At 45.2% G+C, this 16,341-nt stretch overlaps 1 protein-coding gene across 20 annotated transcripts in view; it reads right to left on the minus strand.

Annotated features, from left to right (window-relative positions):
• Syne1 (spectrin repeat containing nuclear envelope protein 1) overlaps positions 1-16,341 on the minus strand; it is a 454,318-nt gene that overhangs the window by 18,366 nt on the left and 419,611 nt on the right. For 15 of the 20 annotated variants that reach the window (XM_040728319.1, XM_040728318.1, XM_040728317.1 and 12 more), the window contains 9 exons: positions 15,842-15,992; positions 12,783-12,965; positions 12,390-12,527; positions 10,301-10,492; positions 8,755-9,085; positions 6,521-6,589; positions 4,807-4,949; positions 2,605-2,728; positions 1,808-2,019 (listed from right to left, as the gene is read on the minus strand). In XM_040728319.1, coding sequence (XP_040584253.1) covers positions 1,808-2,019; positions 2,605-2,728; positions 4,807-4,949; positions 6,521-6,589; positions 8,755-9,085; positions 10,301-10,492; positions 12,390-12,527; positions 12,783-12,965; positions 15,842-15,992 — 1,543 coding nt within the window. The remainder of the gene's footprint in view (positions 1-1,807; positions 2,020-2,604; positions 2,729-4,806; positions 4,950-6,520; positions 6,590-8,754; positions 9,086-10,300; positions 10,493-12,389; positions 12,528-12,782; positions 12,966-15,841; positions 15,993-16,341) is intronic. The other 5 variants (XM_040728331.1, XM_040728322.1, XM_040728321.1 and 2 more) reach the window with 2 other exon arrangements.

The following is a 16,341-nucleotide window of genomic DNA, read 5'->3' on the forward strand; positions in this document are numbered from 1 at the left end:
GGGGGAACAGGAAGTTGAGTGGGTGGGGGTAGAATAGGGGGACGAGGGAATCATAGGATAGAAGACAGATCAGGCACCAGAGTGACCTCGAGTGATCTAAAGGGATGACACCAACTGGCAAGCTAAGCAATGGTGGAGAGACCACCTCGAATGCCCATTCCTGATAATGAACTTGATGTCTATAACCATCTGGGAGCCTTCATCCTGTGACTGATGGAAGCAGAGGCAAACACAAAATTAATCACTGAACTGAACCCAAGGAACCCAGTGACAGAGAGAGAGGAGTGATGAGCAAATTGGCAAAGAATGGGCTGGCAAAACCAGCAGAGACAGCTGATCTGAACAGGGGAGAGCTCTTGGACCCCAGAGCAGCAGTGGGGAGGCCAGCATGGGACTGATCTGGACCCCCCAAATGTGAGTGTCAGCGAGGAGGCCTGGGCAACCTATGGGGCCCTGAGCTGTGGATCAGTGTCTATCCCTGGAATACAAACAGTCTTCGTGTGCCTATAGCACAAAGAGGGATGCTCTCTCAGCCTGGACTCTTAGGGGAGTGCCTGGACCCTACCCGGAGTAAAATGACAGACTCTAAATATCCCCTATGTGGAAGGATTTGGCAATAGGGTGGAAGGGTGGGGGGAAGGGGAGTGTGGGAGGAGGGTAGGGAGAGGGAACTGGGATTGATATGTAAAACAAGCTATTTAAAATTAAAATAAAAAATGACAAAAAAAAGTGGCTGGAGAGAGAAAGACACCATGTGACAGAGTTCAAGTAGAGGGTTTTTTTTTAATGGGGAAAGGACTGGGAAAAGGCAAAGGGGAGGAGGGAGATGAGCCTCCAGGGACTAGAGCAGCAGGAGGGAGTAAAGAGAAGCAGGAGAGAGAGAGAGAGAGAGAGAGAGAGAGAGAGAGAGAGAGAGAGAGAGAGAGAGAGAGAGACAGACAGAGACAGAGAGAGACAGAGACAGAGACAGAGACAGAGACAGAGACAGAGAGGGAGGGAGGGAGGGAGGGGGATGATGGGGGAGAGGGAAGGGGAGAAGCAGAGGGAGGGAGTGGGAAAGGGGAGGAGGGAGGGAGAGAGAGGAGAGGGGAGGATGGGAGGTAGGCAGGTCCCTTTTAAAAGGGAACATAATGAATGTGCACAGGTGGTGTTCTTAGCAGCAAAAGCTGAGGGTGTGTCCTGTTAGAACTCCAAAGGCAGGCCAATACAGATGCCTAAATACTAACACTGAGGAAGTGAAGAATTAGAGACAGGTTACCAAAGATGGGCTGGGAGATGGCACAGTCAGTAGATGAATGGTTAACTTTGCAAGTAGGAGGATCTAAGTTTGATCCCTATAACACATCCATGCACACATGCACACACACAGACACACAGACATACACACACACACAGACACACAGACATACGCACACACACAGACACGTGTGCGCGCGCACATGGACACACACACACAGGTCATGGTGGGGTGTGCTTATAATCCTTGTGATGGGGAAGTAGAGTCAGGAAGATTGCTGCAGCTCATTGACTAGCCAACACAGCCATTTGGTACATTCTAGCCAATGAGAGACCTTGCCTCAAAAAAAAAAAGAAAGAAACAGAAAGCCTCAACAACCAAAGTTGAATACAGAAGTGAGATTGTCATCTGGTCTTTACAGTGCCTACACAGACATGCTTACACACACACACACACATACACACACACACACACACACATGCACACACACACACGCACGCACACACGCCTGTTAGCTGTTACACATGACCATGGCTTTCTGGCTGATGAAAGGAAGGCAAGGACAGGTACCTTGAGCTTTTTGATGTGACACTCAATGGTGTGGATGTCGGTGCTGAGTGCCAGGTGCTGCAGCCGGTCCAGTTCCTCCTCGGTCTCACCTAGCCAGGCCCAGATGTTATTGAGGTCTGAATTGAATTGCTGCCACTTCTGAAGGTTCTGCTTTGTCCTCAACTCCTTGCTCAGTGCCTGGGCCTGGAGGAGCTCCCATCGGTCAATCACGCCTAGCAGGGCAGACACAGAGCAGTGAGGAGGAGTTCTACACCGGTGAGGCTTAGCCAATACTTTAGAGATACCTGGTAGCTAACTTTAAAGGGCAATGGAAAGGACAGCCTTAATCACAGCTAAATGAGTGCAGTGGCCCTGATTTCCCATCTGTTTCTCTAATGACAATGGTGTAAAGCGTATTTGCTACATGGAATTTAACACTGCAACGAGCTTTACGAAGGAGTAAGAGTGAGAGGAGATCAATCCATCCGTGACTTCTTCCTGCAGAGTACTCTGAAAACACATACAAGACACTGACAATGTAGACCAGACAGAGCATTCAAATAAATTGGGCAGTAGACACACTATGAAACTCTATTGCCCTCATCTGCCATGGGATAAAATAGTGAAGAGGGACAAGAAAGTGACATCGTACATTCGAATAAACAAGCATTAGATATACCATGGCACTCTCTGTTTCCCTCATCTGTTGTGGGATAAAATGGTAGAGAGGGAGGCCAAGCAGCTCAGTGGGACTTGGTATGACACAGTGATTTGGGACCTTGTGTATCACGCTCTGGAACCAGGGACAGCGCACTCACCGGCCGGCTGAGTCTCGGTGCTGTTGAGGTTAACGAAGCCGGGAAAGGTCTCTTCCTCTGTCAACTTGTGCTCCAGTCTCCTCACGGAGTCTATGCTGCCACTGCATTCACCCAGCAGTTTCATCTGTTTAGACACACACAAAACCGACCCTGTCACCACAGTCCCCAAAGTGCTTTGAGGAAAGCATCTTTGTAGTCCTTCATCAGGGCAGCGGCTGTGTTTCACTTCCCAGTGTCTCTCCAGTAAAAATAAATAGAGTTCAAAACTGTGCCATGTCAGCAGGTCACACACACACACACACACACACACACACACACACCCCTTAAAGACACACTTGGCATGCATGCTAGACATGTGAAACCTTCGGAACTTCTACATCTGTGGCTCTCAACATATAGTCGAGACCCCTTAGGGGATTGAATGACCCTTTCACAAGGGTCAACTAAGACCATCAGAAATCACATTATGATTCATGACAGTAGCAGAATTACAGTTTTGTAGTAGCAATGGAAATAATTTCATGGTTGGGGTCATCACAGCTTGAGGAACCGTACTAAAGGGTCGCAACATTGGAGAGGTTGAGAATCACTGTTTTATATGAATCTAAACAGATAAAACTGATCTGGAACTTAAAGCCCAGAGTCCTCAGCTGGCCAGGCAGTATCTGATTTTTGGCAAGTTGTCTCTTCCTTCCCTCTCACAAGCCTAAATGTAGAAATGCTAATAGTACCACAAATCTCACGGGAACAACTTGTACATTAAATAACTGGAATATTTAAGAGTTTAGAGCAATATGAAAACCAGCTGTTTTGTGAGGGAATTTACAGTCATGTTTAATAGTCATCAAGGGACTAAATTCAAACCTCAAAGAAAAACTCCAAGATCCATTGGTAGCATACATACAGCATTCCAATATTGAAAGAACAAGTTATAGCTAGGTATGGTGGCACATGAAGGTGATCCCAGCTCTCGGTGGACAGAGAGAGACAGATCAGGCATTTGGAAAGCAGCCTGGCTATATGACAAGAGCCTGCCTCAAAATAAAGGGAGACAAAGCAGCACAGGGTAAAATGAAACGGAACAGAAACTTCAACACATTCTTGTCAGTGGAGAGCAATCTTACCTCTCAATGTTTCTCACAATCACAGTGTCTTTGAGTTACTTTCTGTTACTCTTGGTTGAGGTTAAGTGTCATCTTGGTGATGTTAACACGGTCATCATAAAGCTATGCTACACTTGATTTTTATCTTCTACAGTGCTGGAGACTGAACCCAGGTCCTCTAGCACGCTAGGCAGACACTCTACCACTGAGCCGTGTCTCCAGCCTGTGTGTGTACTGTGCTTTAAGAAGAGGTTGCATGATGGAGAAGTTGACTGAGGGAAGGGGGGTAAGAGCATATGTGGCTAGAACAGCTCTCTCCCTCATTCCAAGATGTAGAGCATGTGAGATGTGGTGAGACCACTAGGAATTAACTTTCCATTCCTTTTGACAAAGAGCTAGGGGAGAGAGTCACTTTAAAATGTTCTGTGTTAAGTATGTATAGGCTATGTCAATGACAAAAATATTCCTTGGTCAGTGATTAGAATGAATAGATTTTTACGGATGCACCAGCAACTGAAGACACAGAGCTGGTAAGAAAAGGAATCCCTTGCTCCCTTCTCCTGCGGTTTGCCCTAGTCAGCATCCACAATGCAGGAGGTGGGGCTGGGACGTAGCTCAGAGGCACAGCATCAGCTTAGTGTATGCAAGGTGCAGTTCCCAGGGTTGCAAAAACCCCTCAAATCAAAAGGAGAAGACTACAAATACTCCCAAGGTCATTAAATGAACTAAAGACCACCACCAACAAAAATCTCATGTTAGTAATCCAAATTGATCCAAAATTTATTAACTGAATTTGAACTGGCACCCCCTGATATTTGGGAGTGATAGGATTTTGTTGTCTTCAGCTAAATGGATCCTAGTAGATGCTCAGTGAAAAGCTGGTCATGACAATGGACTCCAAGGTCTACAAATAGATAAGTTTCTTTCAAAAGGTAATTTTAAACAGATGAGGGTTTTGTTTCCCTCATCTGTGTCTATGAGCTCAAGGGTACCTCTGTGCCTAAGACCTCACAGAGCCCTCATGCTGCAGACAGATGGGCTGTTTTTGGTCAGTTATAGCCCAGGTCCAGGTCAGGAGGATACTGGCCGGAATACTCACATAGCCCTTGTAGCTGGTGTCCAGGTCTGGCCCTGTGGGAGTTTTGCTTCTGAGAATAGTTGCAGTTTGTTGAATCTGGAAGTGGCTGTCATCCAGGGATTTGTCCAGCTGCCTCATCTGTGACTCCAATGAGATGGAATCCCCTGTAGGGTCAACCATAAGAGCCTTTAATGGATCTCGATGTTTGGCTTATTTCAAAATTGTCAATTGAGGGCTCCAGAAAGCATTTAGGCTGTGGCGAAGCAGAAAGATTGTGTGCTGGGACAGTCATAAAGCAGATTTAGTGCTGCCCTGACAGAGGGTTAGACATGTAAGGGTCAAGCCAGTGAGTGTGCTTCCTAAGGAGACAGAAGTCTGGGCTCAGCAGAGAGCTATGCAGTGAATCCCAAACAGCCTTGAGTGTCCGCTCCCTCCTCCAGTCAGTCCCATGGCAATCTGAGTGTTAGACACAGAGGAAGGCCTTCCAGTGACCTGAAGAGGTATCAGCCATGTCCCAAGCACCAGAAGACAGGTGTGTCTCATGCTCACTTAGCCAGCAGGGAAGGAGTCACCCTCAGATTTCTCTTTGTGCACTTCAGAGATACCAGGGTGACTGAAATCCCTGGCTGCATCATTTGATTCAAGTTAACCAAGAAAAGGCTAGCTCAGAATAGACATGGGGAGAGGAGCACTTTGCTTTTTATAGGACATCTGAAACTACACCAGGAACAAGCTAAGATTCTGTCTCTTCCTTGGGCATGCTCTTCCGCACACACTACCTAGGTCCTGGCTCATATCTTACGAGCTTTGAACTTATAGTGTGCCTGTGTGCATGTGTTTGCTGGTACGTATCTGCACGCACATTCCATCCATTTATTGCTGAACAAGGACATTGGTCACCCGAGGAACACTAGGACTGGGTGCAAACAACGAATTAAAGTTAAGCTTCATAAAATGTATTCCTAAATCTACTTAGGAGAGGCCTCTATCTGGAAATCACTGAGAAAGTCCCTGTGAAGCTAGCTTGGTTTCTGTCCTTGTGTTGGTCTTCAAAACTTCAGACTGCTCTAAACCAGCCTATTACTCAGTTTGATGGTCTCATAGTGATGGTCTGACACATGCCCCGAACACTGACCCAGACCTCCAGTGTGCTTAAGTATGGACAAGGTCTGGTGCTACCTTGAGCCAAACTGGTCTCTCTTTCCAACTCCCCTGCCTTCAAAAACAGTTCTATTAAACGGCAATATTATGGCAGACATTTCTCATTTGAGGAGGCAGTACTTTTTAAATGAGAAAGAGATGGTTCATCAGTTGAAACCTGATCATACCCTCACAAGAGGCTGTGGTGGAGGGTGTGCCCAGTGGCACTTGCCCAGCCAATGGCAGGTCACCGCGCTTCAAGGCTAGCGACCACTTCCACAGAGGAGGAGACAAGAGCGCAGAGGCTTGGCAAGACTTTTAGCCTCTTATATTGTCAGCTGTCACTGGGCACTGCGTTCTCTCTCTGTAATGACACCGATTAGCACTTGATAAGCTGAGAAGCTATTCCATGACAGGGTTATGGAGATCATATTCTCAGTGTTGATCAACCTCCTAATGCAGGAGGAAGGGAGAAAGAAAGGCTGTGCCTTGGCATGCTTGAGTCCCAAAGCTGTGAGAGGCAGGGAAGCTGTGCTGAGAGAGGGGGATTGTTGGAAGGCAGCGTGGGTGGCTCTCTCCCATTCTTTGTGCCTACCAGAAGTATTTCTGATTGCATTTTCTGTGAGTTTTACATAGGCCTCGGGGTTCTCGGGGATCACTACATCTGTAAAAAGAGCACAGTCTAAGTTGACAGCTATGTGAGGGACACCTTGACTCCTTGGTGGCAGGAAAGTAGTTTGCCTAAGGGGGAAGAAAAAGAGTCCTTCTTGACAGGTGCTGGCATGGAGGGGACAGTGCATATGCTCCCGCCAAAGGCTCCCGGTAGTGAATCCTGCTAAGAATTCACATCGACTGAGTGTTCTCTAAGCCAGCCATGGTTTAAAGCGCTTTTGTCCTCACAGGAACCCTGATAGTGCCTGGTAGTGTCATTTCCATTTCATAAATGAGAAAACAAGTCTGTAGAGGAATGTGGTTCCTCATGCAAACCTAGAAAGACACTAAGTGGCAGAAGAGGGATTCCCTTTGTTGGCATGTTTGCTTCTGAAGGTCTCAGAAGGCACAGCCCTTCAAGTCCCCAGCTTACTGCGCAGCTGTGGTAGCTTGAATGAGAAATGCCCCATAGACTCATGTATCTGAACGCTGGGTTTGTGTTGCTCCAGGGGGAAAGCTGTGGAACTGTTAGGAGGTGGAGCCTTGTTAGAGGAAGTACATCACTGGGGGTGGGCTTTGATGAGTTTACAGCCTCATCCCACTTCCTGTTCTCAGGCTCTGCTTCCGGTGTGTGGATGACAATGTAACCAACCAGGGTCTTGCTCCCATGCCACGCCTTCTCTGCCATGACGGATCCTGATCCCTCTGGAAACATAAGCCAAAATAAACTTTTTCCTTGAGTTGCTTTTGGTCATGGTGTTTCATCACAGCCACAAAAGAGTAACTAATGCAGCTGCAGAAGAGTATTCTGACCTCTTGATCCTCTTGTCTCCATTTCTTGAATGATAGAGTTACAGATGCGTGACACTGTGCCTGGATTAGAACAGGAATTTCCCCCAGAGACAGCTTTTAGATGAGCACTACTTCCTATATCTGTATGTGAGCCATATATGAAAATGTAAGGGCTTGGTAGCCACATTGGAATAGTAATAAGCAGGTGGATGGGTTTAATGCTAAAATATGGTATTTAATAAATATGAACACCACTAATAGTTTGAGTTCATTTTTTGTACTAAGTCTTGAAATTTGGTCCATGCCTACAAGGGCATTTTCTATCAATAGTCAACCTTGATTACAGCAGTCACAGATAAGTGCTTTCTAGTCACATTGGCTGAGGGCCACATGGTACATGGCATGGACGACACTATTCTCTGATTATGTATTGCTTTTGTTTACCTTCTGTAAGGTCCTCTTAGGTTTTTCTGTTCTCCCTGCTTCTCTCTAGATGCTCTATTTGCACAATTCCTCCCATGCACTAAGAGAATTCCTAGTTACATGTAGGAGAAGTCCTACTGAATATGTGTCTTTAAACATAGATCTAGACCCGTGCATCTATTTCTAAACGGCAGGGTCTGGAAATCCTACAAACACCTCAAGACAGAGATGAAAACAACTGATGTCTATACCTGCACTAGTTCACAACTTACCTCCCTCTCCCAGTCACACCATGCTTTCTCTTTCTCATTTTCCACAGAGCCCAGGGCCACTTTCATCTTCCACTTAGATGCCCAAGCCAGAGTTTCCTCCCTCTCTCTTCACTTAGCTGGTAAGGGGAAGACTCATTTCTCATGATTCATCACCCCTTCCTGGGGCTGTTTCTTTAATCCGGGCTCACAGAACATCACCACTGCTCATCAATGACATCTAAACTCTCTCATTTCCAATCTGTGTTCTACCCAGGGAACCTACATACAAATAAACTATGAAAACACACAGCCAGTCACCTCTACTTTCATCCTGCAGTGGATCCCTATAGCCTTCAGGATGAGGGCCAAATTCCACTCCATACAGAACTGGTCACTTCATGCCAGACACTGGTTCACTTTTTCAGTTTCCACTGTGCCCACTCTATGCCTTCCAACGCCATCTGATCATTCTTGACAAACTTCAGTGACCCAAGGCACCAAGGCTGATTGCAAACCTGGCAGGGGCTCCTTGGTCTCCTCCTTCCTCAGCACCGCTATGCTTACCTCACAGACTCATCATCATCCCTCCCATGATGTCTCTGTGTGACCGTGTGTACACACAGCATGTACACAGCACATCTTCAGGGAAGCTTAGTCCAAGTAACTAGTGCATCCCTCACATAGATTTTCAACAGGAAGCTTTCTCTCCTACCTGACAAGCCAACAGCTCCCCTGAGGTAGAACTCCTTGTCTTCCTCACCCTCTTCATCTTCTGAGGGCAGAGTGCGTGATGTTGACTCCAGGTCCCGACTGAGATCATAATCATGGTCCCATTCCAGGGGGATGGAGTCCACGCTGGCTGGAGTGTCTCTCCCTGACCGCTCACTCCGGAGGGGCTGAGGGAGGGAGAGGGAGGGGTTGGAGGAAGGCTGTGGGGAGGGCATGCCATCTGCAGAGGGGTCCTGCCAGCGTAGGTCTGAAAGAGCCGTGGAGTCTTCGAGATCTAGCTCTCGATCTGAGAGGTCATGGTCATCATCCGGTAGCTAAAAGGGAAGTCACACCAACTCTGTTACTGCAGGAATAGGAGAATCCTCTTACTCCAAAGAGGTGTGACCTTCAGAAAATGCCAACACATCCTGCTCACCAGAATGAACTTAACTTTATCAATATAAAATATGGAAAAACTATCTGATTACTTTATGTGGTGGTTTGAAAGAAAATGGCCCCCAATAGAAGTGTCACTAATGGGAGGTGTGATCTTTTTGGAATAGGTGTGGCTTTGTTGGAGTTAGGTAGGGCCTTGTTGGAAGACACATGCAACTGGTGGGGTGGACTTTGAGGTCTTCTATGCTCAAGCTATACCCAGTGAGGCAGACCACTTCCTGTTGCCTGCCAGTCAAGATGTAGGACTCTCAGCTATTTCTCCAGAACCATTTCTGCCTGCATGTCATTGTGCCATGCCATGCTGATAACCGACTAAACCTCTGAAAATGTAAACCACCCCAATTCAATGTTCTTTCTTTATAAGTGTGGTCGAGGTTATGGTCTCTCTTCACAGCAATAGAAAGCCTAACTAAGACACTTTCAAAATACCTTATAGGTTCATCTATTTCAGCCTCATCTGTATCATTGGCAGGGTGGGACTATATTAAAATCCCTTCCAAGGAATCATTATAGGAAATTAAATAATATTAAATAAAAAGTAATACAAACAAAGGATCAAGTAGCATGCCTCCAACTCCACTGGCACGTAATGGTACATCATCCTTCTGGTTCCATGTGCTAGTCATACAATGTGTTTTTATCACAGGAAATTTCAAATGTTTGGCTAACAAATCCTCTACAAATGAGATGAGATTGTGGGGGCAAGGAGAAAACACATGGAGGGAAAAGACTTATCCAAAAATAATCTCATGAGCTGAGCAATTGCTCACATCTCTTACTTCTTCTCCTCGTTGTTTTTTCTCAAAGCTATTTCATCTCCCATAGAAGAGGCATGGCACACAGTCTGCCCACGTCTTTATAAAAATACAGCCACTCACTGAATGAACAAAACAGTTCTCCCCACAAGGGAAGTAACTGTGAATAAGCCCATGTTAAAGTTGGGGAAACTGAGGTGAGGAAACACAACTTGTCCCAGCTTGAAACAAACACTGATTTTCTGCTTTCAAATGCTGGACTCATGACTGTGTTATGCTACCTAATCCCACACAACTACTCCTCTCTAGATTTAATGAGGAGAACCGAGTGCTGCATACAGGCAGGCGGATCAGTTTCTTGTGGTATCTTTCCACACGTCCAAAGACCTCCTGGCAGTAGCGTCGGAGTTCGTCCAGCTCCTCCTCGATGACAGCTGCGTCCAGAGGCTCACTCTTCTCTATCAGCTGCTCCCCCTGGGCAATGATCTGCTCGATCTTATTGTGGTTCAGTGAGATCTCCTGCTGGAAGGCCTAAGGGTACAAATGCAATGTGAATTTTACACAGCTCGAAATAATGTCATCGTAAAGTACATGTTTCTCACAGTGTCAGAAAGACCATACAGGGGATACCTGACTTGCCATATACAAGGACAAGCCAAAGATGGAGACATTGTTTTCTAAAATAAAATATAATGTTGATGCAGAATGGAAGTCAGAAGTGGAAACATTAGGAAAAAGCCTTTGGCAATAAAAAAATAATAATCACCACAGACAGTGTGGGTAGAGAATAGCAGAGAAATATTGACAGCCATCATGGTGTCAATAGTGCTGGTGACTCCTAAACAAAAATGATGGTGTGATATGAACATTTTCATTTATTCCACATAAATGTACATCAGATGTCATACATGACTAAGGTTCTGTTGTTTTAGAGCATAAGAATCAACATAAAGTTATACTGATAAGAAAAGTAAAGGATCTGGGAAAGATTATTTGCACTCATTCTATATGATTTCAAAGATGAGGACAAGTTTCAAGTTCACTCAGGACAAGAATAAACCCCAGAAGAGGTGAAATTGTCCACTAACAACAAAGACTGCCAAAGAGAATGGAGGGTAGTGATGTGTTCCATGATCCTACCAGAAGCTAAAAGGAAAAGTTCCAAATACCAGTTAGTAGAAATGTCTTGTTGAAGTGTTCAAATGTTGAACTTATACTTAGCATGTGTGATATCCTGGGTTCAATTCCAAGCACAAGCAAATAAACAATATATTCTGTTGGGTTTTTTTTAAGACAGGGTCTCATGTAGCATAGGCTAATCTCAAACCTGTCGTCTAACTGAAGATGGTCTTGAACTGCTGATCCCTCTATGTCCCTAGTGCTTCGATTACAGAAGTATATCACCGTGCCACCTGTTTGTTGTTATTTGAAACAGGTTCTCACTCTGTAGCCCATACTAGTCTTGAACTTACTTCCCAGTTGAGGCTGACCTCCAACTCTTAGCAACCCCCCTGTCTCACTCTCCAGATTACTGCGACATGTGTGTGATCCTCCTTATCCATGTTATACAGGGGACCAAATTTCAGAAACTGTCTTGCAAATATTAAGCTTGTCACTCCCCCTTTGTGCAATGTACACCTCTTCAGTGAAGGTTTCTACCTGACCACTGTGTCTGAATTACTTAGTGAATGATACAATATATATTTAAAATAAATGTAGAATGTGTAGAGTGAAATCCCCAAATAAGAACATTGCATTGCGGGCCAGCAAAATGGCTCAACAGGTAAACGTGAGGCCAGACCTGAGCTTAATTCCTGGAACCCATAGAAGGGAAGGAGAGAACCGACTTCCATAAACTGGTCTCTGATCTCCACATGCACACTGTGGCATGTGGACTCTCCTGGCCTCTGCTACATACATACAATGAATGAAAATAATTTAAAAATTAAGGCAGAAGAAAAGTGTATTTTTCTGGAAAGTGGGGCTATATGAATTCTCTGTAGAACTTGGAAATAAGTGGTATGTTAAACAACAACAACAAAAATCCTCACACTGACAGCCAAGATAATATTTAAAGTGTTTATGTTAATGATGGATCAGAGAACACTTTTTAAAAAAAATCCAACATTGCTGGGCATAGTGGTTCGCACCTTTCATTCCAGCACTCTGGAGATAGAGGCAAACAGATCTCTGAGTTAGAGGACAGCCTGGCCTAAAAAGTGAGTTCCAGGTCAGCCAGAACTACACAGAGAAACCCCATGTCGAAAACAAAAACAAACAAATTTCATTATCTTTAGTGTCTTCTGAAATTTTCCTAATCACAAAGAAGTAATTTTTAAACGGCTCTCCACTGTACTCTACACAATAGGATCTGCAAACCCCTCCCTTGTCAATGTCCTTCACACTGATAATTTGCAGAATAATTGACCTTAAGCTGCTTTATTTTAGCTTGAACATCACATTCGGAAAAATGCTCAATGTTGGTGAGCTGTAGATCCATCTCTGTCAGCCAGACAAGAATGCTGTCCCGGGCAGTCTCAAACTCCTCCCGCTGGCTAATAAAATGCTGGAAGTAAGAGGGAGACATTAGGCATTAAGATGTCCATTGTCACACACTGACATGGTCCAGCCAATCCCAACCTTCTGGGAAACCCATTCCTCACAAACATGGGGCGCCCTATATTGTCTTTATATCACTTCCACCACATTCCCTCTGGCCATCCCAACTCCCACTGTCCCCCAGAGCATGTCCCACTACGGTGTGCGACGGTCTGGGCTTGTCCCTCTAGCCTCTAAATCACAGGCAAGGCTTAATGAGAACCTTGAGTCTTCGCAAAATGGAGGTGACACGCTTCTGTAGGTCATCCCATCTCTGGTTGCCTCCATGGACCATCTGCTTGAGGCTGCACGCGGAGTCTGTGCGATTCTCCCTGGCCAGGCGGCGGTACTGTTTGTTTATCAGCTCTAGCTGGGTCAAGCTCTCATGGACCTGCCGCTGGAAAGCCTGAGGCCACAGAGAAGTGAGTCAGTGTGGGAGACACTTGAAGGACTCTGGGGAGACGTGTCTCTTGGATTTCGTACTGCAGAGTCGGGGAAGACAGAAATGGCACCAACACAGACATAGCAGATCAACCAAGAGCCGGAAAGAAAACACAGAACTATAAGGTACTACTGTATTTATAGATAAATACATAAATAAAATGTATACACACACTTGCATATGAGTATACACATAGAACCATTACACGTGTAATACATATGCATGCATACACATAAAATGTAGTTTCAAAAATGAGTAAAGAAACTTAAGCTATGTGTGATGGCACAGATCTGTAATCTCAGTACTCTAGGGTCTGGGGAGGTAGGCAGAAGAATCAGAAGTTCAAGGTTACCCTAGGCTACACAGGGAACTGGAAACCACCCTGGGCTACATCCTTGTATCAAAAAACAAAAAGAAATATACAAAATAAATAATAACCTGGCAACAAAATTTCCCCTTAAAGAACCCACTACAAAAATATATACATGCATTTACACATCAAGTTGAAGTGTTCAAGATTTCTGTGCCCGTACTGAGAAATGATATTTAAAATGGCACTGTTCAGTTGTAGAATATGTAATTTCCTGAAAAGGCAGAAACCACCTTAATCCTGGTATCCATTAGGAGTCGAACTAAAACCATCTCTGGCAGGAGTACCTGTAAAGCGAGCTGTTAGTCCTGCTTTTAAGAAAATCAGTTTAGTATAAAACACAAGTAACTTTGCATTAAAAAAAAAAGCCAACTTGAAGCAGGTCCTACTTGTCTGCTGCTGAATCGTTCGGCTTTCATAAAAGGTGCCAGAGTTGTTATCCAGGAGTACAACACGGATGCACACCCCTCAGCGGACGAGGCATGCGGTGGAAATCCTGAGGTTGCTGACACTGTTCGGTCTCTGCTGCAGAGCACAGTGCCACCCATGTGAGAGACAGTTTCGCCTCAAACTCATGCACCATGGCTTCTGACCCCAATGTTAGGAATAATTCATTGAACTGTGCTCATGTGTGTCTCTTTTCCCTGGCTCTTCCTCACACCACTCACAGGATCCCACGCCCGCCCTGCCAATGCCTTGCTTCTGAGAGTCTGAAGAATACACATCCTGGCAGAGCTAACATCCAGTCAGGAAAATTTAGGAAGCGCTAAGCAGGTTCAACTTTTGTTGCTGCACTAAGAGTATAGATCTGCCCACTCGGATGATGGTGCAGCGCTCAGGGCCAGCATCCTAGCACACCCAGAGCCTTTGCAAACATTTATGAGATTGAATGGGTGACCCTTAAGCAGAATTTTGTTTCTGTGACATTTCTGTAAGAAAATTAAACATTAGAATCATGAGAAGTGATTTTTAAAAAACAAAGATTTCCGTGCTGGCCAGCTGAGTAACTTTTCTCATAAAATCTGAGTCTAAAATAGCATCAAGAATGATCTCATATAATCTGCTTTGTGGTATAAGCCAATTAGGAAAGGGTTTAACCTTTACAATGCAGAGAGCTACAAGACACAGGACAGGGTCACTCCCACTAGCACTCGAGTGACCTGAATTCTTCAGCAGTTTATGGTGGCTTTTTGATAGAGATAGAGGTTTTTTTCTTTTTCTGGATTTAGTGGTGTGGACCTATTCATAATCACTCTTACAAATTCCACATAGCATCGTTGAACACTATTATAAACAGACAGCTTTCCATCTAGGATTCAGATCTGTCAGTCAGACAAGAATAAGAAAAAATTTTCATTTTTCCTCCAGTAGTTCAAGGCTTGGTTCACTGATATCACAAGAGAAAGAAGGAGTCTTTCTGGACTTGGCTGAAATGCCAGTTCTATTTACCAACATCTTGAGGAAGGCTGAGGAAAAATTACTAGTAGGGCAAAAGTAAGGACTGGTTAGAACATGTCAGAAACACGGTGGGTACACAGGCACACACACACACACACACACACTAATGTATTAATGTGTGTTCGGAACGGCTTGTTTCACCCACACCAGTGTCTACGGAAATCAGGGTCAGGAGTGGTTAAGTTCAGGGTACCGCAGAACTACAGAGCAGACCTGAGACTATGAAGAAAGCAGGCAGCCTTCAAGGGATGATTTACTGGTTCCTTCCTAAGCGTAATTAACCACTGCTATTTTCACCTCTTGGTCAAGAAGAGCACCGCCCTCCGCTGCTTTATTCAAAGTGAGTTATGATAGTGTTGATTTCTGGGCCCCACGGTATGTTACCAGCGACCAAGATCATGCCTGTGTATTCAGCGATGTAATGCTTTGAACTAGCACCTGAGGTGCGTTTCGGCATCTCCAATTCAATGGGCTTTCTCTCTTTTCCTCCCTCCCACAGCGTGCTCTGCTTCCCTTCCCCCACTCTCGCTGGTCTTCTTCCTCACACACTCCCACTAGGCTAAAACAACGGAGAGAACACGTTTACAGGAGATTCTCGTAGTGTGGAAACAGTCATACTTAATCTTAGAGGAGACAGACGATTGTGAAGAATCCTGAAATAGGAAGAATGCTGGGAGGTTTGGGAAGAACTGTGAGTCTTGTTTTCTAGGAGGATTCTTTTCCCTTCCTGTCTCCTCCCCGCTCTCCCTTCTTTAGACAGGATATAGGTAGGCCTCCTGCCTCAACCCCCTGAGTGCTGGGATTATGAAAATCTGCCACTGCGTCTAGCTAACGCTTTTATTATTATCTGATAATTTTGGATAAATTCTTCACCATTCTTTGTCTCCCCATGGCCGCCCAGCCATTCCCCAGCTATTTCAACACATAACACGTGGTACTGCCCTGGAGGGCCAGCTAACCAGCTGGCCAGTATCATAGCAGAATGAACTGAATATTTGGTATCATGAATCACCTCAAACTTCTTCAGCTCCTCCTTGGCAACTGTATAGAGCACCCCAGAGGAACTGGGGAATGCAGCTGTCCTTTCTGAAATCTTCAGCCAGTCTTCAAAACGAGAGTAGTCATCCAGAAACTTCTGCCACAGTCGCCATGTCTCTTCAATCCTGAGGCAGAGGATGGGAGAACACACGCCCTGTGATCAAGGCCCTTGGTGATCAGAGCCCTATCTGATGCCTTCAACCAGGATTAAGAGTGCCAAGCAAGCAACTGGTGGGCGAAACAATAACAGCTTTGAGACTAACCGCCCAGAGAAAAGGACAGACAACTGTTGAGCTAAAATAGAACAGCTGTTGGTTTAAAAACACGCCCTGCAGCTCTGAACTGGGAATTAGTCAAATTGGATGTTAAAGTACATTACACGAGCAGCCCTGGTGTTTGCGGGGAGGTTAGAAACCCTTCCCGTAGACTGTGTGCTCAGGCCAGTGTACCCCTTAAATAAAACTGAAGTTGGAA

The sequence above is a fragment of the Mesocricetus auratus genome, unplaced genomic scaffold, assembly GCF_017639785.1.
Source record: "Mesocricetus auratus isolate SY011 unplaced genomic scaffold, BCM_Maur_2.0 Super-Scaffold_100018, whole genome shotgun sequence".
NCBI classification, from domain to species: Eukaryota; Metazoa; Chordata; class Mammalia; order Rodentia; family Cricetidae; genus Mesocricetus; species Mesocricetus auratus.